At 40.3% G+C, this 28,000-nt stretch overlaps 3 protein-coding genes across 4 annotated transcripts; 1 reads left to right on the forward strand and 2 right to left on the reverse strand.

Moving 5' to 3' along the window:
- Nucleotides 1-1,192: 1,192 nt before the first annotated feature.
- On the reverse strand, nt 1,193-3,139 carry LOC115774619 (cysteine-rich venom protein-like). Its single transcript, XM_030721976.1, is given in 5 exon segments — nt 1,193-1,285; nt 2,052-2,173; nt 2,714-2,792; nt 3,012-3,065; nt 3,068-3,139. Coding segments are annotated over 5 exon segments (420 nt in total).
- A 1,323-nt stretch (nt 3,140-4,462) lies between these two features.
- Nucleotides 4,463-17,152, forward strand: LOC115774697 (macoilin-1). The gene is made up of 11 exons (XM_030722070.1): nt 4,463-4,658; nt 6,274-6,415; nt 6,594-6,720; nt 6,851-6,974; nt 7,209-7,387; nt 8,619-9,096; nt 9,172-9,330; nt 10,483-10,653; nt 11,984-12,110; nt 12,835-13,009; nt 13,837-17,152. Exons 1-11 carry the CDS (start codon nt 4,582-4,584, stop codon nt 14,025-14,027), a joined length of 1,950 nt encoding a protein of 649 aa, XP_030577930.1. The 5' UTR covers nt 4,463-4,581; the 3' UTR covers nt 14,028-17,152.
- A 1,390-nt stretch (nt 17,153-18,542) lies between these two features.
- Nucleotides 18,543-27,737, reverse strand: nrbp1 (nuclear receptor binding protein 1). 2 transcript variants are annotated; one of them, XM_030721461.1, is made up of 18 exons: nt 27,163-27,737; nt 26,656-26,914; nt 26,433-26,555; nt 24,392-24,493; nt 24,191-24,280; nt 24,013-24,053; nt 23,752-23,846; nt 23,546-23,629; nt 23,401-23,459; nt 23,122-23,220; nt 22,902-23,034; nt 22,376-22,466; nt 22,083-22,133; nt 21,693-21,828; nt 21,456-21,509; nt 21,283-21,346; nt 20,329-20,384; nt 20,133-20,228 (listed from the first exon to the last, which is right to left on the reverse strand). In XM_030721461.1, the coding sequence occupies exons 2-18, from the start codon at nt 26,884-26,886 to the stop codon at nt 20,133-20,135; spliced, it is 1,605 nt and encodes a 534-aa protein (XP_030577321.1). In that variant the 5' UTR covers nt 26,887-26,914; nt 27,163-27,737. The 2 variants fall into 2 exon arrangements, with proteins under 2 accessions (XP_030577322.1, XP_030577321.1); XM_030721462.1 differs by lacking the exon at nt 27,163-27,737 and having other exon boundaries at nt 18,543-20,228; nt 26,656-26,886.
- Nucleotides 27,738-28,000: the final 263 nt, after the last annotated feature.

Below are 28,000 nucleotides of genomic sequence, written 5' to 3' on the forward strand. Positions count from 1 at the left end.
AATATACGAACAATATAACCACAAGGCAAACCAAGACTCTAAGAATAATTAAATAAACAAAACCACAGGGTCCAAAACTCAAAAACACTGAGCAACAAGCCCAGGGCCATGACATCTCCAATGACTTCTATATGCATGAACATATGTGAAAATGTGTGCACTCTCATAATTCAGTCAAATTGTCACAGTGCGTGGAAGCTGACCATGTGGCGTGTGAAAGGTGAGGACCCAGATGCAGGACTCGGATGCAGGCAGACGGAGGGAAACAAAGGAGAGCCTTTATTGTGGCTGATGACACGAGCAGAAGACAAGGTAGGTACAAAAGTAAAGAAAACCTCAATTTTGTAATTGTATCATCAGATCTGTATGTTCTGGACACTTGGGTAAAGAGAGGCGTTGTACTTCATACTTGTACTTTGTTACTTCCCACCTCTGATGTACTGGTGCACTTTTGAACACTTTGAGCTACATAAAAATAATTCTAATCCTTTTTGAAGTTTTCAGTGATGCATTGATGCAATGCAGCATAACACAGACTTATTGAATTAAAACTACCTCAAACCTGTGCTTTAAGTAAACAGGGTATTTAAGGAGGGAATTTAAATATAAAAGATTAATAAGAAGTATTATTACAGGTCAAACTGTGGGTGTTTCTTGGCTCAGGTTTGTGATTTTTTTTATATTTTCTCCAAACAAATCCATCCTGTCAGGTCTGCTCCTCTTCCTCTCTATACGTTTACACCTCACATAAAGTCAAAGGGCATCTGCCCCTCACAGCAGTGTTTGTCCTCAGAGTTAATGTGCCAAAGTAAATTTCCTCTTTAATCTCTGCTAATTACTGAGCATGTCAAACAGACCATTTACTCTCTAACAGCATAAAGAGTTGACATTTTTCATGTGGAGGTTTTAGGTGAGAAGCTGAGAAGATACAACACAAACACAGTTTTTTTTTTGTTTTTTTTTATAGGCATATCCTTATTGAGGCATTTAGATAATGGGGTGGCTGTAGTTCAGGAGTTACCTATTATTTGGAAGGTTGGTGGTTTGATCCCTGGCTGCTCCTGCCCAATGCCAAGGTATCCTTGGGCAAGATACTGAACCCCAAGGTTAGTTATAGAGAGAAGTGCATGTATGAATGTGTGTGAATGGGTGAATAAAGCACTTTGAGTGCTCAAGGCAGAGTAGAAAAGTGCTATATAAGAACCAGTCCATTTATTATAATCTGATTGGTGCACTTGCAGGAGGCGGGTCACCAAGAGGCCATATTTGGGTGGTTGTAGCCCCATTACTGCATCAGGTAGTTTTCTGATCAGACTGATAAAGAACCATAAAACATAAAAATAACTGAGGTGGCAAGAGGGGTACAAGCTCTTTTATTATAGAATATATATGTTTTATATGTTTAAGTTATCAACTGCTGAGAATAGAGGTAGTTTGTGATCACAAATAAAGAGCTGCTAAATTGTATTATTTTACAAATTCTATGATGATGGGATTTTTGTACTTATGGCACAGCTTGTTTTCACAGGAGATGGGGCAGTCACCACAGGAGGAGATCCCTTCTAGTAGTTTCCACTGAAATTGTAAGTTAGTTAGATCATCAAATATTAACCATTACAGTGAATACTCACCCAGGATGTCACCCCAAACATGTCATGATTATCCTCTGTAGAGGCAAAGCACTTTTGAATTACTATTTAATGACAAATTAGATGCAAGTTGCTCACATTTCTCACAGTACTTTTGCTGCATTCACTTACTCTCACTCAAGAAATTGCTACTCAATCACAAGTTGCTTCTAATGATAGTTTCAACATTATGTGTATTTGAAAACACTCAGTAGAGTATCTCCCCAGGTTTTAAAATGTACAGATAATAATGAGACAGAAAAGAAATAAAAGCTGGCAAAAAAAGGAAGTTTATTTGATTCCCCATATTATTTTTGCCAGGGACAGGGTGAAATGGAGATAGATGACCTGCTGTGGTGACCTATAAAGGGAGCTGAAAGAAGAAGAACCTGTTTATGTTGTCCACGTACAGGTTCTTCATACTCCTCCATTAATAGATCCCACTCCATGGCTGAAGTCCTTCACCTCGTTGAACCAGGTCTGGATTATGTTACTCCACCTGTTCTTAAACCGGGACATATACAGATTTCCCCCACAGCCACAGGCTGCATTTAAAGAGGAGAAGGAGAGAGATATTTTAATCAGTGTGAGACTTTTTAATTCACAAAATGAATGAGTGCTCACATTAAGAACCCAAAGGAAATTCTTGTCTTGTGAATTCTAGGAAATTGGTGATGATTGGCCTTCTTTGAGCCAATCAGCTCTTTTATAAAATGGTCAAATAAATGAAACATGATGACATCAGTACAGAAAGAAAGACAAACATAAAACAACAAACATAAAATAACATTTTTATAAACTTAGACCAACAAAACTATGCCATGAAAAACAACAAATGCATCAAATGGTTGGGATAACAGTTCTTTCTCTCCAAAAAACAATGATTCATAATATGCTATATGCATTCTTCTCTGTTTGTTTGTTTTTAAATATGCTCTTCTACTACTTCAAAATGACTGATTTATTTTCATTTTTGGATTAAAACAGTCAAAAAACCAAACAAAGACACTAATGCTTGCTTCTATGCTTTTGTGGCAGACTTCATGTAAGGTCTGAGGTGTAATGAGCTTACTGCTGATTTCTACTGCTGGCAGGGCTGTAACTCATAGAGCAGGTTTTGGCCCATTTCTCAGCATTGGTTCCAGCCTCGTTGTTCGGAGCAGAGGACAAGAGTGGCCATTAAATCTGCACATGTAGACAAGAACAAATACGCACACCAAATGATGCTTAAGTGTTGTCTATTGTCTGCAAAACCTTTTGTTTATTTTCATGCATGATGTGTTAAAGTTCTAACAAGCAGTTTATGATCAGAGTAAACTCTATTAACTCACGTCCAGCACACATTTGAAATTCTTACATGAATAAGCCTTTTATAAGTTTTACCATCTTCTTCATGTTGCCAGCAGTAGGCTGAACATTTCTCCTCAGAGTATTGTGTGCTTGTTTACAACCTCATTCTTCTCAGTCGTGGTGGCCAGGAAGGTGCCTAAATGAAAACTGATCACGTGCATTCAATTAACTGATCATCAGCAAGTGCAAGCATCCATATAAAAGCAGAGGTTTGGACAGTTTTGCTTGTCTGGAGTATTCAGGTGTGTGTTACAGTTTTTCTCAACTGCTTTGGCCCCTGCCCTAATTCCTATCTCCACTGGGATTTCCTTCTGCTTTGATGGACCATCGGAGTCTAATTGCCAAATAGCTAATTGTATTTCTTATCAATAAATCATGTTCAGTTCCTCCTAATGAAACTTTACACAATACAGTTGCTGAAACCGAGTAAAGCAAAATGACACATGTGAAACTATATTTCTTTTTCTAGCCAAGCAAAAACACAGAATTCATACAAACTGAAAACAGAGAATATGAAGAACAAAAATACATACAATGTTGGTCAATGTATGACAAATGAAATGTGTAGTGTATCCATCCATTATGATTTGATTCAAAAATATTAATCAGAATTATTTATGGGAATCCTTCTCTGTTTACGGCACATGAACTGACCTGTAGAGGGTATTTTGCTGATCTTCATTCAACAAAAGTAATCTTACCTGACTTGTAGGAGCAGGTTACTTGTGTTGAGTAAAAATCAATCTGCTCCCATGCAGTGGAAACACTTTCAGTGCAGCACAAAATCTCTTCCTGTATACAGACTTATAAATAAAAACTAGTTGTAAAGACCAGTCGCTAAAAACATGTTGCACAGATATACAGATGTCCTACTGTTTACATTTTTTGTGTCATTCATTTGTCTCAAAAGATGACTAGTATATTTCAAGTAGTCTGTGAGTTATGAAGGAAAATGCTGATCGCTTTGGCAGTGATCAGTGATGATTGGGGAGGCATGTCCTTGGTTAACCCTTGGTGGTCTGTGGCCACTACCTACAAAAGCCTTCCTTTTCTTCTGATAGCAGTCGTTCTTAAAATAATGTTGCTATTACAAAGTAATCTCTCAGATTTCGGGGATAAATAAGGTGTATGTTATAACCAAAACAGTAAAATTATGGGGTGTAAACAAAAATAAATAAATTGAATTGAATGATAATCATCTTGTGGATTTGAATTTTTTCTTACAGCTGTAAGTAACGTATCTGAACAATGAATGCGCCTCTATATTAAATATCCGTTTATTGTTGCATTTATAATTAGGCTGATTGATATTTTTGTGCAGTGGCTTTCATAATTAATATAACACATTTGTACAGTGTGTTGATCTGCTCCCCTCCTGCGATAAACACTTGTAGGTACAACCTCCACTGAGCATGCGCATAAGCGTTAGTCTGCTATATTTGCTCGCAGACATCATCACAGGTTGAATTGAGCATCCTCGTCCACAAACAGGGATCCGGTTTGTTGTATATTTCCTCTCGGCTCTGAGTTTTTTTTTTTTCCTTCGCTGCTGCTGCTACTGCAGTGTGTCAAACATCAGCACGGAGGGAGCAGAAGCCATAAGATGAAGAAACGTTATGTGGACGCGAACAGGCTACGGAAAATGAAAAAGCTGAAAATCACGGAGAAGCTGTCTGAAAGGTAGCGAGCCGCGTCGCCTGGCGGCTGCTTTTGTTGTGGTACCCGTCTTTGTGTAAATTTCAGCCGTCGTCATCCCAGGTCACCTGTCTGACTCGCATCCCCATCACTCCATCCGTGTCTCACATTTTAAATGCACCAGTCTGGAGCTTTAATGAACCTCAGTGCGGCTGAATTAAGGAGCAAATGTTGCGCAGAGTTGGGCTACTTCAGCCCGCGTTGTTTACAGAATAAAAACAAGCGGTGCAAGTTGACGTCGGCCTTCTTTCGTTTATCTGCTTTTTCGTCGCCTCCTGCGTCCTTCAGACTTAGTTGCGTGTAAAATTAACGTAATAATAGTGTTTGTTTGTTTTTCGGTTTTTTTCTTTGAAATAATTTAAATAACCGTGTTTTCCTGTTAGGCTGAACGAAGGCGGCTCATTTTGCACATAAAATCTGGAAGCGTCTAGACTGAGTCCAGACAAGAAAAGACAAGCAAATAAGAACAAAAAATACACTTTTTTTTTTTTTTATTGTGCCTCTTTATACAGAAACAATATGACAAATGCAAGAAATAGTGTTTATTTGGGAGATTTAAACATCCTATTTTAGAGATTGTTTTGAATTTGCAAGCCAGTCAAAGATAAAATTCTTGCTCTTTGTGTGCTCTTTCTTGGGCTTCCTGGAATTAATCCCCTGCCTTTAAAGTGCAAATACTGAATTATATTACACTCTACTGGAAATATTATAAGGCAGATTAGAACTTGCTTAAAGAAGTGAATTTAAGATGCTGTGACGATCCCTTTATACTTATTTTTCTCTGTGTGTGACTGCACTAGCACATTCAGTAATTATATTTAAAACATGGAGAAACTAAAGTTACATCAGCTCTATGAGATGTTTTGATGTTCTCCTTTTGTTCCTCATCACTCTTTTAGGTTAAATGTTGCTTTTTTATTCTTGAATAACTTGCACACATCACAGTTTTGTTAATCTAATTAAACATGGTACTTGAGGAGAATAATAAGACAAAACTGAGCTTCTAGCATGAATTTAATATGTTGTTTAATAGCCATCACCTACAGATTAAATTATTTCTAATTTCTTGTATAACAACGTGCATGTTTAGTAATCATAATATAAATACCTGTGAGATTAATTTAAATGCATTCTTTATTAATAAAATTGAAAGGCTGTTGTGGACTTGCAGAAGGATGCTGTGGTGCTCCCTCTCTCCTCCAGATGAAATATTGCCATGGTTACCAAACAAAGAAGGGGTGATGTGATAGCAGCCTATGGATGAGCAGAACAAAGGAGGAAAGCACAGCTCCTGTTTGGCTTGTGGCCGCCTAATAAAATGAACGAGGGAACAGTCATTCTTCCTGTTATGGTGCCTCCTCTTGTATTTTTAAGATGCAGCTGGCTCAATTACAGGCTAGCACTGTTTTTTGGGATTTTTTTTATTTTTATTTTTTTTTTAATTTCCAGTCTCATATTGGGCCTGTGTGTATATCTAATGCTTTATGTGAAAGCCTTTATTTACTGGAATCAGAAGAAGAGGCACATTTTTTTTCCCCCCATGAAAGTGAAATAATAATAATGACAGTGGATTTAAAAAAAAATCTGCATGTCTTTGTAGTGCATACACCTTCCTGAAGTTTATGGTGATGTGGACACTGGTGCTGCTGGCAGACTTCATCCTTGAATTCAGACTGGAGTACCTGTGGCCGTGCTGGCTCTTCTTTGGGAGTGTGTACACCACTTTCCACTGTCATGGGCTGGTGAGGATTCCTGCTGTGTTTGATTTCATATTCTGTGCACTGGCCCTGATGATGATAAGCCAGCCAATGCTGTGTAGTAGGCTTCATGCAGTGAACAAGAACATGGCTTTTCTTCTATTTTCAGTGAATTACTCACATTTTATTTTCTTGTTTTTTTTTTTCTTTTCCTTTTTTGCAGGTTATTTGTGTTGTTTTTGTTTGTGCTGCCTTCACCCTGGACATCTTTTGTTTGATTTTTGTTCCTTTGCACTGGCTGTTCTTTGTGGCGAGCACCTATGTATTGTTCAATTACATATGGCACACAGGTGAGTATGAAGATTATCATCTGTTTGGCAAAATCTACCTCACTTTGTGGCTCTCATAATAACTCATGTTTGACGGTAATTATTTTACTTTATAAGTAATTTTATTTCCATCTGATTATTTTCTCCTTAGAGAAGGGCATCTGTATATCGACAGTGTCCCTGTGGATCCTGCTCGTGTACACGGAGGCTTCACTTCGACTCAAAGACCTTAAAACCTCGCATGCCAACCTGTCCCATCTTTTTGCTGCACACTGGTATGTTGATTTGATACAAATATAAAAGTATACTTAAAATTTACATGTATTACTTCATTAAGCGTATACTTTGTGTGCACCACTGACCAGTTAAGTGTGAAAACAAAAACAACAACAAAAAAAAACTAATACATTTGACGTTAATCCTAAATACTTATAGATTCTGTATTTAAGTGGGAACATCCAGTATATTCTACTGTAACTCCCTTGTTTTGCTTCTTTATTCACTTTCAGTATCGGATATCCTGTAGTTTATCTGGGGTTTGATGCCACCTGCTACTTCACCAATATCTTTAAGCTGCGCATACAGAAAGCAGTGCAGAATGAGAATGACTTCCACATGCACCTACTTCAGCACTCGCTCCCCCCAGGCCTGCAGGTTTATCCCAAGACAGGCACAGATGGCAGCAGCAGTGAGTCTGTGCACCTGCACCATCCATGCATTTGCACTGCCACCTATCATTCGTTTTATCTGCAGGATTTTTCACTCTTCTTCTGATAGCAGTCGTTCTTGTTTTCAGGCTGACAGTTTATTACGATCTCCAATCGTGGGGCCTCTCAGTGAGGTGATTAGAACAAGCATGTGTCAGTTCACAGATCAGACACAGGGAGGTGAAGGGAAGAGGATAGAAGCACAGGTGCAAAAATGTCAGTCTATGGTTCCTTAAATACATGCATGATAATTACATTTTGAAGTTTTAGTTGTAGAATGTTTGTATGCTTTTTTAAAAACCAGTATAGACTATTCATATTTTCAATTTCTGGCTATTTTAATTTGAATTACAAACTGAGCACACACTAATGGCCAGTAACTGTAAGATATAGACCAGAGGTCTCAAACTTGCGGTCCACGGGCCGCATCCGGCCACGCCCCCTACTTCCGGTCCACGATTTGATGTCAAAAATATGACAATTTGACCCTTTAAGTTACTTTTTTGACATTTCGCTAACTCCTCTTAATTGGAGGGGAAAGCGAAATGTCAAAAAAGTAACTTATAGTATAGACTATATAAAAGCTATAAAAGTTTTCCAGAGCAGATTCTTACTTTTGAGTCTTAGCAAATAAGTTGTCTTTTAGTTGTCATAGAACAAAAGGCAGAGTACATCGTGGACATGTCACCAGAATCGTGGTCCTTATTAAAGTCAACAAGGATGATAAAGTTGTGTATGCTTTAGGGTGGACTTACCTTGATGCTCATAAGTCTCTGTTTGTAAATGTGTGATGGCCTCGGTTTCTCACTCGAATCCACCCCACGCTCTTCACGTCCAGTTTAAAAAACAGCAAGATAGTGAAAGCTAAAACATTCACCTCAAGCCTGAAGTCCTCACTTACAATCAGTGATGTCAGGGTGGCTCTCTCCATCTTTTATGTACAGTTTATAGGTGTAAACAGGTTTTCATGTGTAAAATCAGTGGAGAGTCTCTCCAAAGGGTCAGTGAAAAGACTGCAGGCAAGTCTGTCCTGCTTGAGTTAAGTCAGAGAGAAATATTTTCTATTAATAAGTAATAATGTTGGCCCTGTTTAAAGTTTTGAATATTAATTCAAACCACAGTGAGCAAACTGTTTTTTAATTCTAGATGTTTCATGGCTGAGCTGCATAGTAGACTCCTGAAACTGACCCTTTTTTTTTGTGGTTTTTACAGCCTCCAAATGGAAGATCAAGCCCGAGTCAAGTCAATATCAGTGTCAGAATGGTGCTGTGGTGGCCCATGATGAGGCACACACCGTAGACTGCCTCCAGATCCGCAGTGAAGAGAGAGCAACAGAAAAAGGGTCACAAGAGGTGAGGTCCGCCGAACCAAACCGCCGGCCGCCATCGTCCTCATCATCCAAACCCAGTGTGGGTGAGTCCAAAGATCTGCTGCACAGCAGCACAGGAGGAACAGAATCATCATCGGCCCCAGAAAATCTACCTCAAGAGGAGCATGGAAGCAAAGCGATGCGGGCAGCTAAGAGCTCCTCACCAAAAATCAGGAGAAGCAGCTCAAATACTCCTTCACCCCCTGCGGGAAGGACTGAGAAGAAACAGAGATCCAGCTCTAAAACAGTCAGCCCCAACAGGGATGCAGCAGAAAAGAGCGCTGCAGCAGCTCAGAATTACCACACTGACCAGATAAGCAGGTAAGTCACCATTTAGCTGAGCTTGAATTATGCGATGCTTAAAGCAGCGCTTAAAGGTCTTTGTGTATCTTGAAGGCTGGAGCAAGAGCTGAGGAGGCTGAAGAGCGAGCTTCAGGTGAGCAGGCAGTCCGAACAGGAGCTTCGAAGTCACATCTGCAACCTGACCAACAGCGAGAGGAGCCTGAGACCAGAGGTTTCCCTGCTCAGGCAGTCCAACATGCTGCTCCAGAGCAAGTGAGTGGTATTTGGTTCCTTCGCTCTGGTATTTTACACATTATTTCAGTCTATAAATAACAAGTGAAAACATGCAAAAATGCTACCTAAAAATATTAGGTCGACAAACAGATTTTTTTTTTGTTTCTTTGTGAGACTTTGAACCCTGCTTTAGAGTAGAGAACCAGTTATTATCAGACAATAACTATATTTATATATATTTATACATTACTGTACCTATTGCCACTATTTTCTTTCTTTATTGATCAGTCACTTAAATGCTGGGTCAATAAAATATTACAAACAGGTAAAAAAAAATTGCATCCTCTTCAAAACCAGTGACCCTGAAATTGCTTCTTCTGTCTGAGCAGCAAACCAAAAGATTTTAAATTTGCTATCATGCAAAAAGAAAAAAAGAATAACCTGCACTAGAAAATGTTTGAAAAGTTTAGGTTTTTTTTAATCAACTATTTAAGGTTTATTCATAAAGCAAAGTGAATATGCTGTGTGCATGAATTATAGTATATTGATCCAGAACACGGAATATGAGGAGGTCTTTGTTTATTACTTTGAAGGCAACGCTGATCAGCTGTGATGCTACTTTGCTGCATGTACTGCAGACAGTGCTGAGCTTCTCTGCTGCACAAATCTTTTTTTAACCCCTATATTGCCACAGTATCTACTTTGCTTATGTTTTTATGTCATTTTTTTCCCACTCCCACATTTCCTCCAATATGTGACCACTTTTATCTACCAAAACAGATTATCACTCCAAGCACATTTGGAGCTAGAAAAAAAGTGTGTGGGGGTGGATTAGGGTGGGGCGGAGGAGTGTCTCAGTTAGTTATTTCATCCTGCTACAGAGGTACTCCTAACACATTTACCAGATCAAAGCCACGTCCAGCTGCCAGAGGCTTTAAAATCCCATTTGAGATGAGCATGTTATGCAGTTTTGATCAGCACCACCAGCTTTGATAAGGCGTGCTCCAGTTTTAAAGGAAGGTGCTCTCCAGTGACTTAACAACTACAAGGATGATAAGAAACCTGTTTAACATTTATGTCTGTTCTTGAAGTTTACTGACGCTAATCTCAAACGAGACCATTTGCGGTAACCCACATATTGATGTTCTTTTCGGGAACTTATTTAAAGCTACTTTAATATCGTCCCTTCAGGATTCTGTGCCTAACCAAAAACAAGCAGAGGGACAAGCAGGCTTGTGTGATGCTGGAGAAGAAGACCAGAGCAGAGGCAGAGGCCAGACTCTCTGCTGAAAAGCAGCTGGCTGAGCTACAGGCTCAGAAACTGGAGGAGGCGGCAAGCACAGCACGGAGCCTCACAAACAGGTAACCCACACTTTTAAATTCCCTGCTATATTTCCTGAAACTTACTCCGAGTTAAATGATGCTGTGAGCATATGGCCAAAAATTTGAAGAAATGGAATAAATTACTTGTTTACTTGCTTTCTTACTGAGAGTTAAATGAGGAGATTAAGATTACTTTGATTAGCCTTCCTTAGCAAGTTAGCCTTGCAATGTTTGGTGGTTAAGAAGGCTGCCAGTCATCACTTCCTTGCAGTCACTTTGGTTGCTGGCAGATTGCCACGGTCGCCCTTAGTTTGCGTGGAAGCAAACATTCCCCAATGACTGGCCGACCTGTAGTGAAACAGTGAAAAGTGTGATGCGAAAAAAGACCATTTACCTTTAAAGTAAAAGTTTCGCCTTTTGAAACATGTTTGTGTCGCTTTTTTTGAAGTTTCACTACTGCTCAGTGAATAGTTGGCCAGCGTTTGCAGACAAGTCGGTGTCTTTCATACAAACTAGGCCACCGTGTCAACTTGTTAGTGACCAAAGCAGTCCAGGGAGGTTTTCGGTGCAGCATCCTTTGTGAACAATTTTACCTAGCAACAGCTAGGAACAATGAGCAGTCATTCATCAAATGTTTGGGGAATGCACATATTTCACTTGCAACCAGAGGGTTTGCCAGGAGCACGAGCACACTGAACAGTCTCTAGGCCTGTGTGACTGAGGCCTTACTGAGTAACACATTACTTATTTGTTTTATTTGGCTTTCTTTCACTGTGTTTAGCCAAGAAATATCCAACACAGGGCTGACACATTTTGAAACAGAAAACAAGGCATTTCCCTCCCAGAGGATATTTTCTGTAGACCCTAGAGATGGTTGTGTGAGAAAATCCCAACAGATCAGCAGTTTCTGAAATACAGACCAGCCCATCTGGCACCAACAACCATGCCACGTTCTTCCCCGTTCTGATGCTCAGGTTGAACTTCAGCAGTTCTTCTTGAACATTTCCACATGCCTGAATGCACTGAGTTGCTGCCATGCGATTGGCTGATTAGATATTTGGGTTAGTGAGCAGTTGAACAGGTGCCCATTGAGCTTATGTTACCTTTGAAAAAGCCAAGGTTATCCCACTTTCCAGTCTTTGCGCTAACCTAACCAAGAGTGAGCTTGATCTTCTCCTCTAGTTCTCAGCAAGAAAACAGATAAGCAACAAATAGAACTATCCTTTAATCCCTACTACCATAACCAATGGCTTCTTTTAAAAGAATCTCTCTTGTATGTGTTTAAAAATGCAAATTAAATGTCCTGTTTCTTTCTGTGCAAACTAGTCTTCAGTTCAAACACTCTTATTTTCTCCATCTCCTACACCAGGCAGGAACACTGTGAAACCCAAATGTTAAGGAAAAGAGTTAAAGAGCTAGAGACAGAGTACAAACAACTACAGCTGGAGTATCAAGTGAAAGAGAGTCGTGTGGTAGATCTAGAGAGTGATGTTGAGGTATCTTTTTACTCTATTTGGGAATGAACTTGTGAGTTTAAGTGTCTGTGAGTCAAGTGGTCCAGTGCTCGGTTGTCCTCAGTTTGGTCATGAAGTCCTTTTTTTGCTGTTTCTGAGTTTTGTGTGTTTGACTCTTTTCGTTCTCTAAGAAAACAGAATGGTTTTCATTGGGGACCTTGAGCATTTTCTGTAATCCGTTTTATTTTGGCCTGCAGTCGCCATATTGCACTGTCATCACATCAATATGCAGTATTACTGTATGGATGTTTTTTTTTGTCTGGCATTAGGTGTGTAAATTGTGGTTCTGTGTGGTATTTGATTTCATTTTAGTGACATACTTTCCATGGAGCATGCTGGAATAGAAGCCAGGTCTTTCATAAAAACATGACAGTTCTTTATCACCTTTCACAAAGTGGAAATTGTCAAAAGGTAATTTTGACCCAGAAAGAGTCATCTTTCAGAATACCTCAGTAACAAATGTGGTGCAGATTTTATGTTTTTTGAATGGCTGGCTGATCATCATCACTGTGTGGAAGTAATTTTATGTGTGGTGCATTGGTTTTCTAAGTGAACCCACTGAAACTCTGCTTGTCTGAAATAAAAAAAAATAAAGATACTCAGGAAACCAAAGCACCGACTCCCACAGGTGGTCACCGCAGGAGGTATTACTGGCGTATTGATGTTTTGCACTTGTCCTTACTGCTAATGTGTTCTTTGGACTCAGGCTTTGGGAAAGTACCGCTGTGTGGAGAAAGAGACAGATATGCTGCTGTCCACTTTGTCAGCCATGCAGGAAAAAGCTCAACATCTGGAGTACAACCTGAGTGCTGAGACTCGCATCAAACTCGATCTCTTCTCTGCGCTGGGAGACGCTCGCAGACAGCTAGAAATCGCCCAAGGTTGATATACTTATTTCTGATAATAATTGAGATAATTGTTTTGCCTGCCTATCAATCCTGTCCAATAGATTAGAAATTAATTTTAAGGAAAAGTAGATCATGGCCTGTGGAACAAATGATGAGGTAGTGGAAGTTGGATCCAACAGCGCCACCGTGTGGCTGCCAGGATCTTAATATTTTTAACTTCATTCAATACCTCACTGCTTTCAAATGTTTCAACACAGGCCGCATAGTACGAATTTGATCCAGACTTTACCAAACATTATACATATGTATTTGGATTTCAGTAAAAGTTCTGAGTGTGTGTTTTGATATACACATCATCATATTTCTGCACAGGACTGTTAAAGCGTGTCACGTTTTAGACAAAGTGCAATCATGCCTGAGCACTTAGTGATGGAGCATAATTAAGTCCTGCCCACACAGGAGGAGAAATCTACTCTCAGCTTCTCCACTCGCTTTTCCTGTTTGCTAGCAAACAAACTGAAAATGCCTAAAAACTGTAATGTGGTGGTATTCACTAATAAAAGATTAAAGAAAAAAGAGCTACAGTTTGAGAGCTCCAGAACAGCTACAGCAGCATTCAGATAGCAAACATTAGCTTTCTAAGAGCTAATTATACATAAAGAAGCTAATTTCAGCTGCTGCTTTATTTGTAAGGGGTTGATACAGCAGCTATCTCCATGTGTTTGATTTAGCAGATTTTTTTATGCCGGATGCCTTTTCTGACACAATGCCAAAGGAAACTGTGCAGAAATAACAGAAATCTTATGGACTGCAGCTCAGTTCACTACCCCTCTCCTAATATCTACACCTTTCTCTGACAGATAAGGTTATGAAGCAGGACAGGGAGATAAGTGAGATGAAGCAGAAGATTGCTGAGGTGATGGCAGTGAGCCCTGGCATGTCCTACGTGGTTCCCCGGCCCCATGTGCCACAGAATCTCACCAAGTTACTCAACTCCGAGCGCTACGTGCTGAATCCACGAGCACTGATGTACCAGTGTTTGAAGAAATAAAGGACGTCCTGGAGCTTTGACACCTCCTCAGACCTCGTCAGATCCGGACCAGTTCATTACAGAGCTAAACAGCATCGTGAAGTCCTCTACTTCCAGCCATGAGTGGAACCAGAATAAGCCTCCACAAGTCGAATGCCTTTTGCTGCACTGTTGGTGCTAACTTGATATTATTGTGTATATTTCCTGTGGTCGAAGAGTTTCACTCCAAAATGAGGTATCCAATATGCAGAGCTGCTCAAGCCACATTTTGTATGAAAAGGTTTACCTATCATGATGAAATACAAATATAGTAGTCAGCAGAGAAAAAAACACATCAGAACCCGCAGATTTATCTGAATGAAGACCTGGTGCTCGATGTGGACATCAACAGTGTGATGAACTAGAGCCAGCTGGAGCAACTTGTCCAGAGAAAACTGGACCGAAATGTTTAACGTTTTTCATCCGGGGTAAATTTTTATTGTAACATGCCACCGACAAGTTCTCTGCTGCAGCTGTAAAATATTTCATGCCTGCTCTGTACAGTGTAACTCCTGGCATGAAAGTAAAATGAACCAATCAAAAATATTTAAGTCAGTATATGTATTATACTCTTAAATGTGTAAGAATTCAGACTTTTTTTGATCTGCTGCAATATTGACAAGAAGGTTCAAAGTAATATCTTTTTTTTTTTAAATCACTATTTGTCACTTAATTGTCAGTGTTTATAAGAATATAATGATCGAATGGACTGCTGCAATTAGAAAAGTACAGGTACTGATAATAAAATCACAGTGGCTGACTGCTGTTCAGGTGTCTCAGCAAGTCGTTAACTGGAGCCGCTAAATGGAATTCAGCCATCACGCTTTTGATCGTCTCTGCTTTTCTTTGAAAAAGGGTCCATTAAAAATAGATATTCTCAAGTATTTTAGATTTAAATCTTTAACAGATTTTGGGTAAATGGTTTAAATGCAAACATTCATGTCTAAACATGATTATACAGAGATAAAATCCTAATATAGGATTATCTCCAAACCTCAGTGGTTGTGTTAATGGACTTAATGAGATCTCTTTATTGAAAAAAAAAACAAAAAAAAACACAGGTCCAAACTAATATATATACACACACACACACTCACACTGATTAGCAACAGCATTAAAACCACCAGCTGAATATTGTGTGGGCCCCCCTTGTGCCATCACAACAGTCAGGGTATGGACACAGGACCTCTGGGGCAGCAGATCCTTTGATTCCTGAAGTTTTTTTTTTTTTTTTTTTTTTTTAGGTGGGGTCACTTTGGACTGTGAGTTTTCAGGCACATCCTGCTTGTTTGGATTGAGATCTGGGAGTTTGGAGGTTAGGGTCAGTCTGTTATAGTTTCAGCATCTGTGAGTATGCTTGGGTCTGAGTAAATGTCAGCAGACAGTGACTGCAAGTCTTCCTGCAGATCTTTGGGTTGGTGGACTTCAGACACTGTACCAGGACGGTCTACTCGTCAATGGTCTCCGCAGGTGTCTGTTGTCCAAAACTGAGTATAATCCCCATCTTAGGCTGTTTTTTCATGTTTCTTGAGTAGCTCCTGGGCATTTTTTTAAGGGAAACCACAGATTGGGGAGTGCCCCTACCTTGTGGTGGTGTGTTTGGTTTACCACAATATTTATGTGGATGATAATCCCACGTTCTGTGGTGGTGATTTACTTGTCAATCTATGTTCCATTCTTGCCTGTGGCCACAATCTCTGGGTAGCAACTGAAAGAATGAGGTCCAAGCGGCAGAAATGAGCTCCCTTGAAATAGTGGTTGGACTCCTCCTTATAGAGAGAGGGTGGGGAGCTTGGTTATTTTGGAAGGGCTCAGCGTAGAGCTGCTGTTCCTCCACATCAAAGGGAGGTGGTTCGTGCATCTGGAAAGAATGCCTCCTGGGTACCTCCTAGGTCAAGTGTTTCAGGCATGTGCTGCTGGAAGGAGGCCCCAGGGCAGACCCAGGTCATGCTGGAGAGAATATGTCTCAGCTGGTTTAGGAATGCCTCAGTGTCCACCCAGAATAGTTGGAGGTGGCAGGTGGGGAGAGGGAGGTCTGAGCATGGATGAATGGATGGATGGACCTTTGTGTCAAAGTAAATTCAAAACCTCCCTGCTGAAAATTGTAACATCATCAGTGTTCCTCACTTCACCGGTCAGTGGTTTTAATGCTGTGGCTTGTACCATTCTATCAAAGTGTAAATGACTACTTACCATACCCCAAATTTTTAAAGCAAGTATCCACCAAGATGTTCTTGCGTGTGCCTGTAAATAGAGAATCAGAAATATTTGAATTGTGCTGAAATTCAGACAAAAGATGTGCGTTCGACACACAGTGTTTTGGAATGAAACCCTTCAGAGTTGGAATATTTCTACGTAACAGGTGTCGTCTTTGTATGAATCTTACCGGTTGCGGTCCGGGAGACTCTTGAGAACAATTAAGTGACATTTTGTTGTCTTACTGACCTGATAAATCTAGCAAAAGGAGCTCGCGTGAGCTGCGACTGAGAGCCAGCTAATTTTGATGTTTGGCAGCTTGTGGCTCCACAGTGGCATCCGGGAAAGAGGAGACCGTGACTTTGTCCGAGAGTTAAAGCTGAGCTGTGAACAGCGACGGACGGTAGTGACGAAACGTGGCTCACGGATGAAATTACTGTGCCTATATACTTTCAAACTCGGAAGTAAAACAAATTTTAATGTGAAAGAGTAATGTGTTTGAATTGAAGTGCTATGTACTGTCTTTGTAGTTTTTGCTTCATTTAAAATTTTTTTTTTTTTTTTTTTTTACTGTGTACAGAATTGAAAATTACCCACGCATCTGAAAAACACTCACAAACTGGATGTCACCATTTTGGTAGCTTTTTATTTAGAGCGTGTTTTTAGGGTGTTTTATATCAAAAATATTTTTTAGTCTCGCTGTTCTTCTATTATACTGCTGTAATTTTGTACGGCAATGTGTTTGTCAGCATGAAATGTGTTTTATTCAACTGTTATTTGAGCACACATTGTGACTTTATGTACATGAATATACTTGTACAAGGGCTACAGTTTATTAACGTTTTTGAACGGACAATTGTTAATTCAAACAATGATGCTCTGAGGCTGGAGATCACACTCCTGATATGCCAGGATCCTGTTTTGTATAAATTATTTACATTACTGAATGAGTCTCATTTGTGTATATGTGCGCATGTTCCTTCACTCGGGAGCCATTCACAGTTTCATTTTCTGTCTTTAAAGATAAAAGTTTCTGAAAAGTTTAATGCAAAGGCTACTGAAGAACATTTTCCTAAATGTTTTGGCTCATAAACCCTCACAACAAATTGACAAGAGACACACTGATTATTTCAGAATATCTAAGACCTATTATGAGCTTTCTTTACTTCTGCCCTTAACGCATAGCAGTTTTTGTGGTTTCGCCTCTAATACCACAGTAGATTTTACATCTGTCAGGAAACGGCTTGTGATCCGAACCATGCCACATTTTATCTGCCAAACTAAGCGGAGGTAAAGTGATGGCACGAGCAGAGCATAAAGCATTTGGAGACATCCATGGGTTCAAGACTTTAGGCAGTTGTTGACCACAAAAGTATTAAAAATCCTTATATTTAAAAATGTTAGCCTGTCCAATTGCTTTTCAGCCACTGAAAATAGGAGGCTACGGTTAAAAATTCAAAGAACAGTTGAGATAAAAAGTTGCACTTGAATCGCATTTTCAGTGATCTAAATCCTTCGTGTTGTGTACACAGGCAGAGATCACTAAGATGGTGTTGCTGTCTCAATACTTACGGGCCTAACTGCATGTGTGCAGTGCTAGAGGATGAGCCTAGGGTCAAAATGTAGTTAAAAACAGTGCTTTTAGATGATACGGCTCATTTTGCCCAGCAACCAGTCCCACATGATGATGCGATTCCTGAAAGTTTACCCAAAAATGCACTTTTTGACATTTCTCCAACAAATTGTCAAAAATATTCAGTTATCAAATTCTTATTTCTCTTACTTCACATTGCAGACGTTAAATTGGTGCAGTTTTGATATTAAACTATGATACACACGATGATATTGACACTTAAAGTTGGTCAAAGAAAAAAAAGGACTGTAGATTATGACCCTTTGAGTGGCTGTAAACAGCATACATTTGGTTTTTAGGTGTCTGGTACTTGCGAAGCAATGAGTAGGAAAAAGCAGTGTGACTTATAAAGCACCAAATTTCAACCCTCCCTAAAGTACTTCAAGGGCCTGTTACTCAGAATAGTGTGATATTCCACCTGCCAAAGTTTAAAATAATTTTCAAGTCAAGTGGGAAGCGCTGATGGATTTTCCATGGAAGAATCCAGACATAACTATAACAACTCTGGCCTAAGTACACATTTTTTGGGTTTATTTGTTTTTTTGGGGGGGGGGGGGGGGGGGGGGGGAATAGGGGTTGGTTGCTCATGGAAGTTGATCTCTTTGTACAGCAGTGCTTTTATTTAAAAAAAAAAAAAAAAAAAAAAAAAGACACACCCACAAACATCATTATGTGCTGACAGTGTTTTTTTTTTTTATTTCAGGAAGTGAAAAAAAAAAGAGGGTTAATGCTTTGCAGAAACAGAGCAGTGTCCAGCATACAGTGCACAAGATGGTTACAAGCATGCCAGGCAGTCCAACACTCTTGTCTCACAGTATCTACAGACCCTGTCACAGCATGGAGAAACCAAACACTGGATCACTGACTAAATTTCCATCTCTAAATCATAAACTTCCTATTGGTGTACACAACCCATAAGCCACAGGACATCTCCGACAGGATGGATAAAGGCGCAAACTAGCAGCGAGATCCCCAGACAGTTAACGACTGGGTGGTCTGAGCTAGTTAGCCAAACTTCTCAAAAGATTTTAGCTCTGGTGTCCATGAAGGAAACCTATGTCAGAACTACATGAGCTAAAGGTTGATGGGCCTAAGCTGACAAGTCTCTCTACATGGTAAAATATCACAAATCTTGAAAGCAAAAACAAAACAAACTCCTGAAGCAAGTTAATGGCATGCATCAGTTTCCATTTAGACATGGAAAAGCATACATGCATTCACCAACCTTGATGACAATCATCCATCACATGCTTAAACGCTAAAGGAAGTCCACATGGATCTAACCAACCCCTTGCTTGTAAAACGCCACCTACAGACAACTTTTCATTAACCTACCCCAGACTCATAAGTGCTGCAATTTTTCTACTTATAGTAGCTGGACCACAATGAAGCGACACCACCTCTTTGTTGTGAAAAAAAATAACAGCGTAATTTAAAGAAAAAAAGAGCAAGTAAGAGCATACATTCAAAACAACCACCGGCCTTAGTGCTGGAAGTGAAGTACATTACACACTGAGAAAAAGATATAAACACAAATAAATAGTTTGATCTTTTGAATATTTTATCTGTAGCTCTTCAGATTGTGTTTCGGTTGCATATTTCATGACTATGTTGCACAATTACAGAACTTTGAAGTAAAACTGATGCTCGTTTGATGCGAGTCTTCCAGAAGTGACACAAGGTAAGAAGATGCTTCACACTCGCTGCTGAAGTTAAAAAGGACCAGACGACCAGATTTAACCCTATAACACCGTATATCACACACACACACACACACACACACGCACGCACACACTTCAGTATGCCAAGACAAAGGTGTCCCCCCCCCATACAGACAACTATTAAACAGTTTAAAGTAAAAATGTTTAAAATACAATTTTAACACTGACTTAAGGAAAATACTGTTACCATTTTTTTTTTTTTTTTGCTTACCTCTACCATTTCTTCACTACTTCAGAATTGAAAGAAATAAGCCAAACAGTGAAAACATTTGTATTTTCCATTGCAACTAGGATTTCCTCTTAACAGAGAAGCAGATGGCTGTATTTGGTGGGAAAACAAAGAGATCTAAAGCAACAACCACTTAGTGGCAGCTTTTCCCACTAGAAGATACAAGAACAGGCTGCGGGATGTGCAGTCAGACTGAAGCTTCCTCCTCTGTCCTCGCAAAGGCTTTCCTGCAACTTGGAGATGAAGCAAAAGCTAGTCCTGCTGTAAAAGGATGAGGAAGGCTGAAGGAAGGCCTGATGAGTCCTCCGCTATGAGGAAACAGTCACCGGATTGAGAGAACCATTCCGGTTGTAGAACTTCGAGAAGGCCTCTTCGAGAACGGATGTGAGTCGAGGCTGATCGCCCTGAAATAGAAAGAGTGAGGTCAGACTAAATCTTCAGCAGAGGGTGTACAACTAATAGCAGTGTAATGTGGTAAGAGAGGTCATAAGGAACTCGACGCACCTCACTAATGAACCCCAGCTGAACAAGCTCCACAGCCAGCTCCTGCACGTTCTCATCTGAACAAAAGCACAATATTTAAACGGGGATGGGGTGACAAAGTGTTTAGACACCTACTCCATCCTGTCTACTCCTGTCAAGCGCTAAGGAGCTCAACAGCACATTTTGAAGAGGTACCTGCAAGCTAAGCGCAGCTCCACCACTCAAACATTTCATCACTGATCGTCATACAAGCCCAGTAAGCATTTTCTTTTTGTGAATTCAATTTGATCTGAGGCTTTACTTGTTGAGGCTGATTCTCTATTAACAGCTTTACTTCCTGCAACTGGCAGGCACAGCTCCACTTGAGTTTTTTTTAACCCACAATTGATGAGCCCCAAGATGTTATCAACAAATGAACATGTTTCATTATTAATTTCTTTTTTGTAAGTGAATATTTAATAGGAGTTTTTAAACTAAATTAAACAAGAGCAAACTGTGTTTTTTCTTTTTTTTATTATTGTAAATCTCTTCCTGTGGCCCACCTGCACTGCCTAAAAAGCCCAGCAGGGGGACACAGCCCACACTTCTGGAACCTGCACTAGGAAGTAAATGCACAACAGGACCCAACTTGTGCAAGCTAACTGGAAAGTGGAGGTGTTTATTTTTAGTATGCAACATTGTATCAGATTATTTTTACTGGTATAATGTAACAAGTTACTTAAAAGCAACATTACCCAACACTGCTTGTGAGTGCAGTGTCAAGGTAGCAATGCACCAAAAAAAAAAACAAAAAAAACAGCAGTAGATGAAAGAAAAATCCTTTGAGATAGAAAATACACTAAATGTATCAATACTTTGAGCTCAACCTCTACAGCAAATCTATGGCACTGTGCTCTCTTGACAAAGCATTTCTCACATAAGAAATTGATGCAAATATGAAAGCATGGTGAAATATTCTCAAAACAAGACACTCACTTGGTAACAAATCACAGCTCAAGTGCCTGTTCAATTTGTCCTCAAGTTTCAACAGCAAGGTCAGCTGAAAGAAGAATGAAATGAGTCCATTCAGAAGTCTAACAAAGCACCTTCACATACAGTACAGACGGCATTACTTCATCACTCATCAGACAGGCTGAGGTGTGACTTACATGATGCTTGGTGCCCTCATCAACAGGCTCAATATTACACTGCATCTGAAGTACCTGACAGGACCAAAAGGAAAACTGCTTAATGCACTGACATGCAGACTGGGATGAAAAAAGGTTGAATCATTATTATTAATAAAGGCAAATGCTGATAAAGACAGTGATGCAACATATTTTTGACTTTAAAACCTATGTAGAGTACTATTAATTCTCTAACTGAGGTCTGCTTTCTGTTCTTACCTTCCTCGTCTCGAGCTCTGCGGGTTCAGGAGTCGGGGTTTTGACCGATGGGGGAACTATGGGTGACTTCACAGCCTCCTGCTGGGGTTGCTGAGGACAGGGGACCCCAAAGGCAGTCAGAGGGTAGATCCCATTCCTGTTAAAACAAAGGTCAAGCATCAGCTTTTGTTAAAATGTGACAGCTGCACATCATTTTGTGCATCCAAACAGCTTTTACTGAACACGCAACAAATCTGACCGCAGTTTCCTGTTTTTGGTTTCAGTACAGTGGAAGCAACTCACATTTCACCTTCCCTCAGCTGATTTTGCCAACTGATCCACACATTCAAGCAAGAAATTTCTAACCGACTACAAATTTGTTCCAAAGTGTGTTCCCAACTGTTCTCTTACCTTACGTCTTCCAGAAATTTGTCCAGCTCGAGAGCAGGAAACTGGGAGAGCCTGGGGCAAACCAAAGACTATTATTTGCACTCCATTAATTAAACAGTCAGAAAACATTAGACACTGTACGATTTAACAGTAATGCAACCTTCAAGGAAAAGACTGGATTTAAATATTACTCCAATAAAAAGGTGCAATCCCAAATTGCTCCAATATCTTAGAATGTAAGAGTTATTATTGAGATGATGAAAATCACAGAAATCTCCACAATTCATGTTTCCTAATGTTACACTCAGACTTACTTCATCTGAACTCCCTCTTTGCCTTCAACAATAACGAGGTTGGGGTCCATGTTCTTTGTCATCTCTTCTAAAGCATTTTCAGGAATCATGTCTGAGGTAAACAGAAGAGATCACTATTAAAGAAGAACAATGATCAATGATAGTTTTTCAAAATAAAAACATAACAGGACATTTGTGTGACTGTGCACAAGTCTTCAAGTCTGCACCTGAAGAGTATATAGCACAGTGTTTTGGTATATGCTGAAAGCTGCATAATGGCTTTAAATGCTAAACTGTTCCATCTTTATTATTTATGGACTTAGAAATATGGACAATTTGACCTTTCAAAGCTGCAGACATTATTTCAAACTGCTCGTTACAGCAATAAGGTGTAAATGTAGGTATTTATAAGTGTGTCAAGTGTTTTACTGGGTCTACAGCTGAACTGAATATCCAGTGACTGCTTTTGTATCAAAGAGCTTGTAAAACGAGGAAAAGGATCAGATTTTGTGTCTCTGTGTGTCTGTGTGTGTGCGCTTTGACTCACGCTGGTGGCTGACGATGCAGTGTGCAGCCAGCAGCTTCAGTAAGGGCACCTCAAACAAGGCCTGGTGAAACAGCAGCTCCTTGGCCGTGGGTCGCTTACTGGGGTCTACCTCCAGACACTTCTGGATAAACTCCTGAAAATGTGCAGACGAACACTTAAGGTTGTAAATCTCTCTTCCAAACAGCCGCGAGAGCTTTAGATGCCGGCCTGTCTCACTCACCCGTTGCAATGGGTCCTCTAAGGACTGAATGGCACTGTTTATGGCTTCTTGGGACACATAAGACGAATCTCCGTTACTTTGGATTTCCAACACAGCCATCTGAGGGAGTGAGACAGTGAAAGTATTTTTTTTTTTTAAGCCGAAGACAATAGACATAGTGAGCATTCATTGAAGCTGGTCTTCAGGCAAACTATGCTCTCATATTTTCTGGTTTTATTACCACAGAAACAAGAGAGCAGGTGACGTAACAGCTCGGAGCAGAAAGAGACATCCTCTCACCTCTAAGGCGCACATTCCAAAGGAATAGATATCCACGGCTGTGGTAACGTTGGCAACAGCTGAAAACAGACAAAAACGAATCAGAACTACAGAAACACAACTGCACACCTCAGCAGGACTAAACGATACACCGGGAGGACCTCACCTCCATATTCTGGAGCAAAAAAGTGAAGGCTCTTCTGCTCTTCCCGGCAGGTTTTCACATGGTTATTAATAGTATCAGGAGCAACTGGAAGGAAAAAAAAAAAAAAAGGAGAGCAAATAACAGTGAGAGCAACTTCAACATAGAAACCAAACAGACACTGAGGGCACTACAAACTCTTGCTGCTTTAAGTGATCTGTGGAGCCCACCTGAGCCAATCTTGATGAGGCCATTGTGCTGGATGAAGATGGTGTCACAGGTGAGGTTGCCATGAATGATGGGAGGTTCACAGGAGTGCAGGTAACTGGAGAATAGGAAAAAGTGGTTGCAAATAAAAACAAGGACCTTTGTAACATAGCTAACCTAATGCAGCTGTAATAAATAAATCCTTTATTAGTGTAACAGTGAATCATGTCAGTGCCACACCCTACAAATGCTGCAACACTGAGCTGGTAACCCTTCAGACCAACCTGAGAGCAGACAGGATCTGTGTGCACCAGCGCTTCCAGGCCTGCCGGATAAGAACAACATAGAGAAAGGTTTATATCTTCAACAGGCTAAACACGATTTTTATTCAACTGTTTTCGATCTCTCCAATGGATCTGCATTTCAAAATCCACTGGTGGTTTCCAGCAGAGCCGTTCCCACCTTTTCATTCATTGTCTTGTGATTTTTCTTTGTCTTCTTCAAAAACTGCTTGAGGCTTCCTGAGGACATGTATTCAGTGATGAAAATAACCTGCAGACACAAAAAAAAAATACAGTGAAATTAAATAAGAATCCAGGCCATAGTACCTGTGTTTACGTAATTTGATGAAATGATCAAAAGGAACAAAGAATGATCTCCTACCCTCGCTCTGTTTTCCTTGACATCAGCCCAGTACTTGTGGAATTTCACGATGTTCAAATGCTCCAGCTGGATTAAATTGTCAAACACTGCTTTGACCTTTTCCTTTGGTGAAAACAAAAAAAAAACCCCAGAAACTTTACTCATTAATACACAGTGAAACATACATTTTAGTTTTACTCCAAAAAAGTTTAATAGTCAGACAGAGGTCTAAACAATATTAATAGCTGATTCTTGGCTAGCGTGACAGCTTAGTGTTTGGACAGTCTTGTAATTGAAAGATTAAAATGCGAATTCCACACTTAAGTGTCCATCATTGGTTCAGGGTTGTTTTTTCTATACAGACCTCGAGTATGAAGGCCTTTAAGTATAGGACTTGTTTCTCTTTTTTGACTATTTTAAAACACTAAAATCTCCAACAAACTACTTAAATCTCACTAAATGTCTACTCGTAATGACCTGAGATCGTGACATGCCAAGAGCCTCGAACTATCCGGTCCCTGATGAGCTCAAGCCAGGAGCTACCCAATACAGAACTACTCCCACAGTCTCATATTTACCATACCATACCATACCATCTTTATTTATAAAGCACTTTAAAACAACCACAGCTGACACAAAGTGCTGTACATTAAAACACAAATAAATAACAATTTAATAACTCTTTCAGGTTAAAAAAAAAACAAAAAAAAAACAAAAAAAAAAAAAAAACAGTTTAAAACTAGATCCCGCTGGAGTTAAAAGCCAAGGAAAAAAGATGGGTTTTAAGACGAACTTTAAAAGTGGACAGTGAAGGGGCCGCTCTAACCTGCAAAGGCAAGTCATTCCATAACTTAGGACCAACAACAGAGAAAGCCCTGTCCCCTCTGAGCTTCCTTCTTGATCTTGGTACCTCCAAGAGCAGCTGGTCTGCTGACCTGAGAGACCGGCAAGGTATGTAGGGGTGAAGAAGCTCAGAGAGGTAAGGCGGGGCAAGATTGTGCAAAGATTTAAAAACAAACATAAGAATCTTAAAATGAATCCTAAAATGTACAGGCAACCAGTGAAGTGAGGCCAGGACAGAGGTCATGTGCTCTCTCTTTTGAGTTCCCATCAAAAGTCGTGCAGCAGCATTTTGAACCAGCTGCAGACGTGAGAGTAGCGACTGACTGACTCCAAAATAAAGTGAATTACAGTAATCCAGTCGAAAAGCTGAAAAAGGTAAGCAGCAGGGTGGATCTTCAACTAAATCCACCTCTGGAGACAACATTTGAATGAGAGAACTTTAAAGAATCTCAAGTCTTGTATCTCAAAATGCTTCTGGGAGAACAATCAAAATCCTTTGAATTGTGTGGATCATTTAGCCCCATGAATTTGTGACCTGCAGCATAAAACTGTACTTGCTGTTACCACCACTGACTGCAGGGGTCACCAAATCAACCAGGACTGAAATATTTTAAAAATCTTTTAATCACTTGAAATACTGATTCTACTGTTCTGTTCTTTTAGTCCACAAACTCCCTCCCTTCCAAAATTCTGATCTGTTTCTGCAACTACATAGGTACAGCGTGACCTTTGCTATGGTTTCTGGCAGTAATGAGCCCAACCACTTGCCTAAGGAGCTTAAAACCAAAGAGAAAAAAGTAAATCAGCAGTCTTACAGTAAAGAGAACAACAAACCACATGAAAACCAATCCTTAAAACCCTTGTTAGGGTATTTTGTTGGTTCCAAGCATGAATGCCCTCTTGTTGACAACAACCATATTATGATCACAATTAGGGTTTTTCCCTGCATATACAAAAGAGGTTTTGGCCATAAACCAAGGAAAAATCACCAGGACTGTGATGAAATATTTTTATTTTTAAGTAAGGCTTAACTCACGTAAGTTATAATACTGGTTTTGTTCATAAAATGGCCAAAAAATAACAAAAAATTCCCAGACTTCTGTCAAGTAAGGTAATGCAGACTCTGCTCTCTCACTATATGCAGCCCAGTTGTGGATAGATGCATTGTCACCCAGTGCTTCAGCTGTATTTTACCGCACCGGCCCTGCTCTGCACCCACCTCTTGTAGTTTGAAATTCTTCCTTTCTGAGAACATGACCTCATTCCACACCACCTCGACTCCTTCTTCTGTGTCCATGGCCAAGTAAGCATTATCAATCCCAGGCACATTGCGCTGATTCACCTTTAGGGAAGTAAAAAATAAACAGATAACGCATCAGGTTTTTATCTAAACATTAGTGAAAGTAAACCTAATCCCATCAAAATATAGGTCTCCTCCCTACCTCTTCTCTGCGTTTCTGCCAGCGTCCACAGGGGCTCTCCTCCAAAATCTCTGACTCATCCTCACTCTCCTCTTCCTCGTCCTCTGTGGCAGCAGTAGCAGGAGGCTGGGTCACCACGGACACCGGCGGAGACACGGATGACACACTTTGACCTGTGGGAGCAGCGGCCGCCGACTCCGGCTTCACTTCCTGGACGGTGTCCGGGGCCTGCTTGCTCTCCCCTTCAGACATCTTCCCAGTTGTCAGGCACAGCAGCCCGCTGCACGACACACAAAATGACCCACCAGAATATAAACACCCCACACTCATTTCCCATCTGCTGCTGATGTACAACTTGTATTATAAAGTTAGCACGACAACAATGTGGCTACGTGGTGGCTATAGCCGGCTAATCTAGCTGCAGGTGAAGAGTCACCGCTGAGACTTTGCAAAGGAAGTTAGCTCCAACAGGAAAGGCCACAATAAGTCACAATTATAAGCAGACTGAGCACAAACAGATGGACATACGTGTTAGAGGCAGGAGATGTGACGATGCCAGCTCCAGTTTAACAGGCTCCCGTCGCGGCAGACCGATCCCAGCCGGAGGTTTAGCTCCGTCAGCTGTGAATCTTCGTTGTTTCTCGGCGGAGTTGCAGCTAGCTTGGTGGAGCTGCTAGCTCCTTGGCTGTGGGACGTTACAAACCTCAACGACAGCAGGCAAGCTAACGGGGAGAATACAAGACGCTCACGGCCGTGGCTTTATTAACTTTGACGTTAAATGTCTGTCTAGCCAGCTACTTCGTCAGACGGAGCAGTCCTCCGCCCCTCACCGCTTCTCAAGAACACTTCGCTAATGTGAGCTTTGACAACAGCCGCTGCTAGTGTCAGTAAACTACACAACACGGCAGTCCTGAGCACTGATCAATAACAGCAGTCCACAGAAGCTCAGCACAGTAAGCCTAACTGTATCATTATCTGTATATCCTAGAACACAGCCGCTGACTGACTTGAGAGCTAGGATAATATTTAGCTAGATATGATGGCGACAACTTCCAGATGCACACCGCACTACCAGCTCGGGCACGTCAAAGCCAGTGCGGGTTGCCAGATACAATATATCGGATCCCCCTTCTGCAGCGTTCAAATAATTCTCACGTCACATACAGTGTTGTGAAAAAGTTTGCCCACTTCCTGATTTCTTCTTTTTTCATATTTGTCATACTTACATCTTTCAGATCAAACAATTTTTCATATTAAACAAAGAGAAACCAAGTAAATACAAAATGATTTTTTTTTTAAATGATGATTTCATTTATTAAGGGAAAAAGCAATCCAACTGGTTGTGCCACCTTTGGTAGCAAGAACT

This window comes from Archocentrus centrarchus, chromosome 24 (assembly GCF_007364275.1).
Source record: "Archocentrus centrarchus isolate MPI-CPG fArcCen1 chromosome 24, fArcCen1, whole genome shotgun sequence".
Taxonomy (NCBI): domain Eukaryota; kingdom Metazoa; phylum Chordata; class Actinopteri; order Cichliformes; family Cichlidae; genus Archocentrus; species Archocentrus centrarchus.

Bases quoted from the DNA above. Each gene is read 5' to 3' on its own strand.
- LOC115774697 (XM_030722070.1), top strand. From the start codon at position 4,582: ATGAAGAAACGTTATGTGGACGCGAACAGGCTACGGAAAATGAAAAAG. The intron at 6,721-6,850 runs GTGAGTATGAAG...TTTTCTCCTTAG, and splicing joins CAATTACATATGGCACACAG to AGAAGGGCATCTGTATATCG. The intron at 12,111-12,834 runs GTATCTTTTTAC...CTTTGGACTCAG, and splicing joins ATCTAGAGAGTGATGTTGAG to GCTTTGGGAAAGTACCGCTG.
- nrbp1 (XM_030721462.1), bottom strand. From the start codon at position 26,886: ATGTCTGAAGGGGAGAGCAAGCAGGCCCCGGACACCGTCCAGGAAGTG. The intron at 21,829-22,082 runs GTAAGAGAACAG...TTGTTTTAACAG, and splicing joins AAATTTCTGGAAGACGTAAG to GAATGGGATCTACCCTCTGA. The intron at 21,347-21,455 runs GTAAGTCACACC...TTCTTCTTTCAG, and splicing joins ATGAGGGCACCAAGCATCAT to CTGACCTTGCTGTTGAAACT.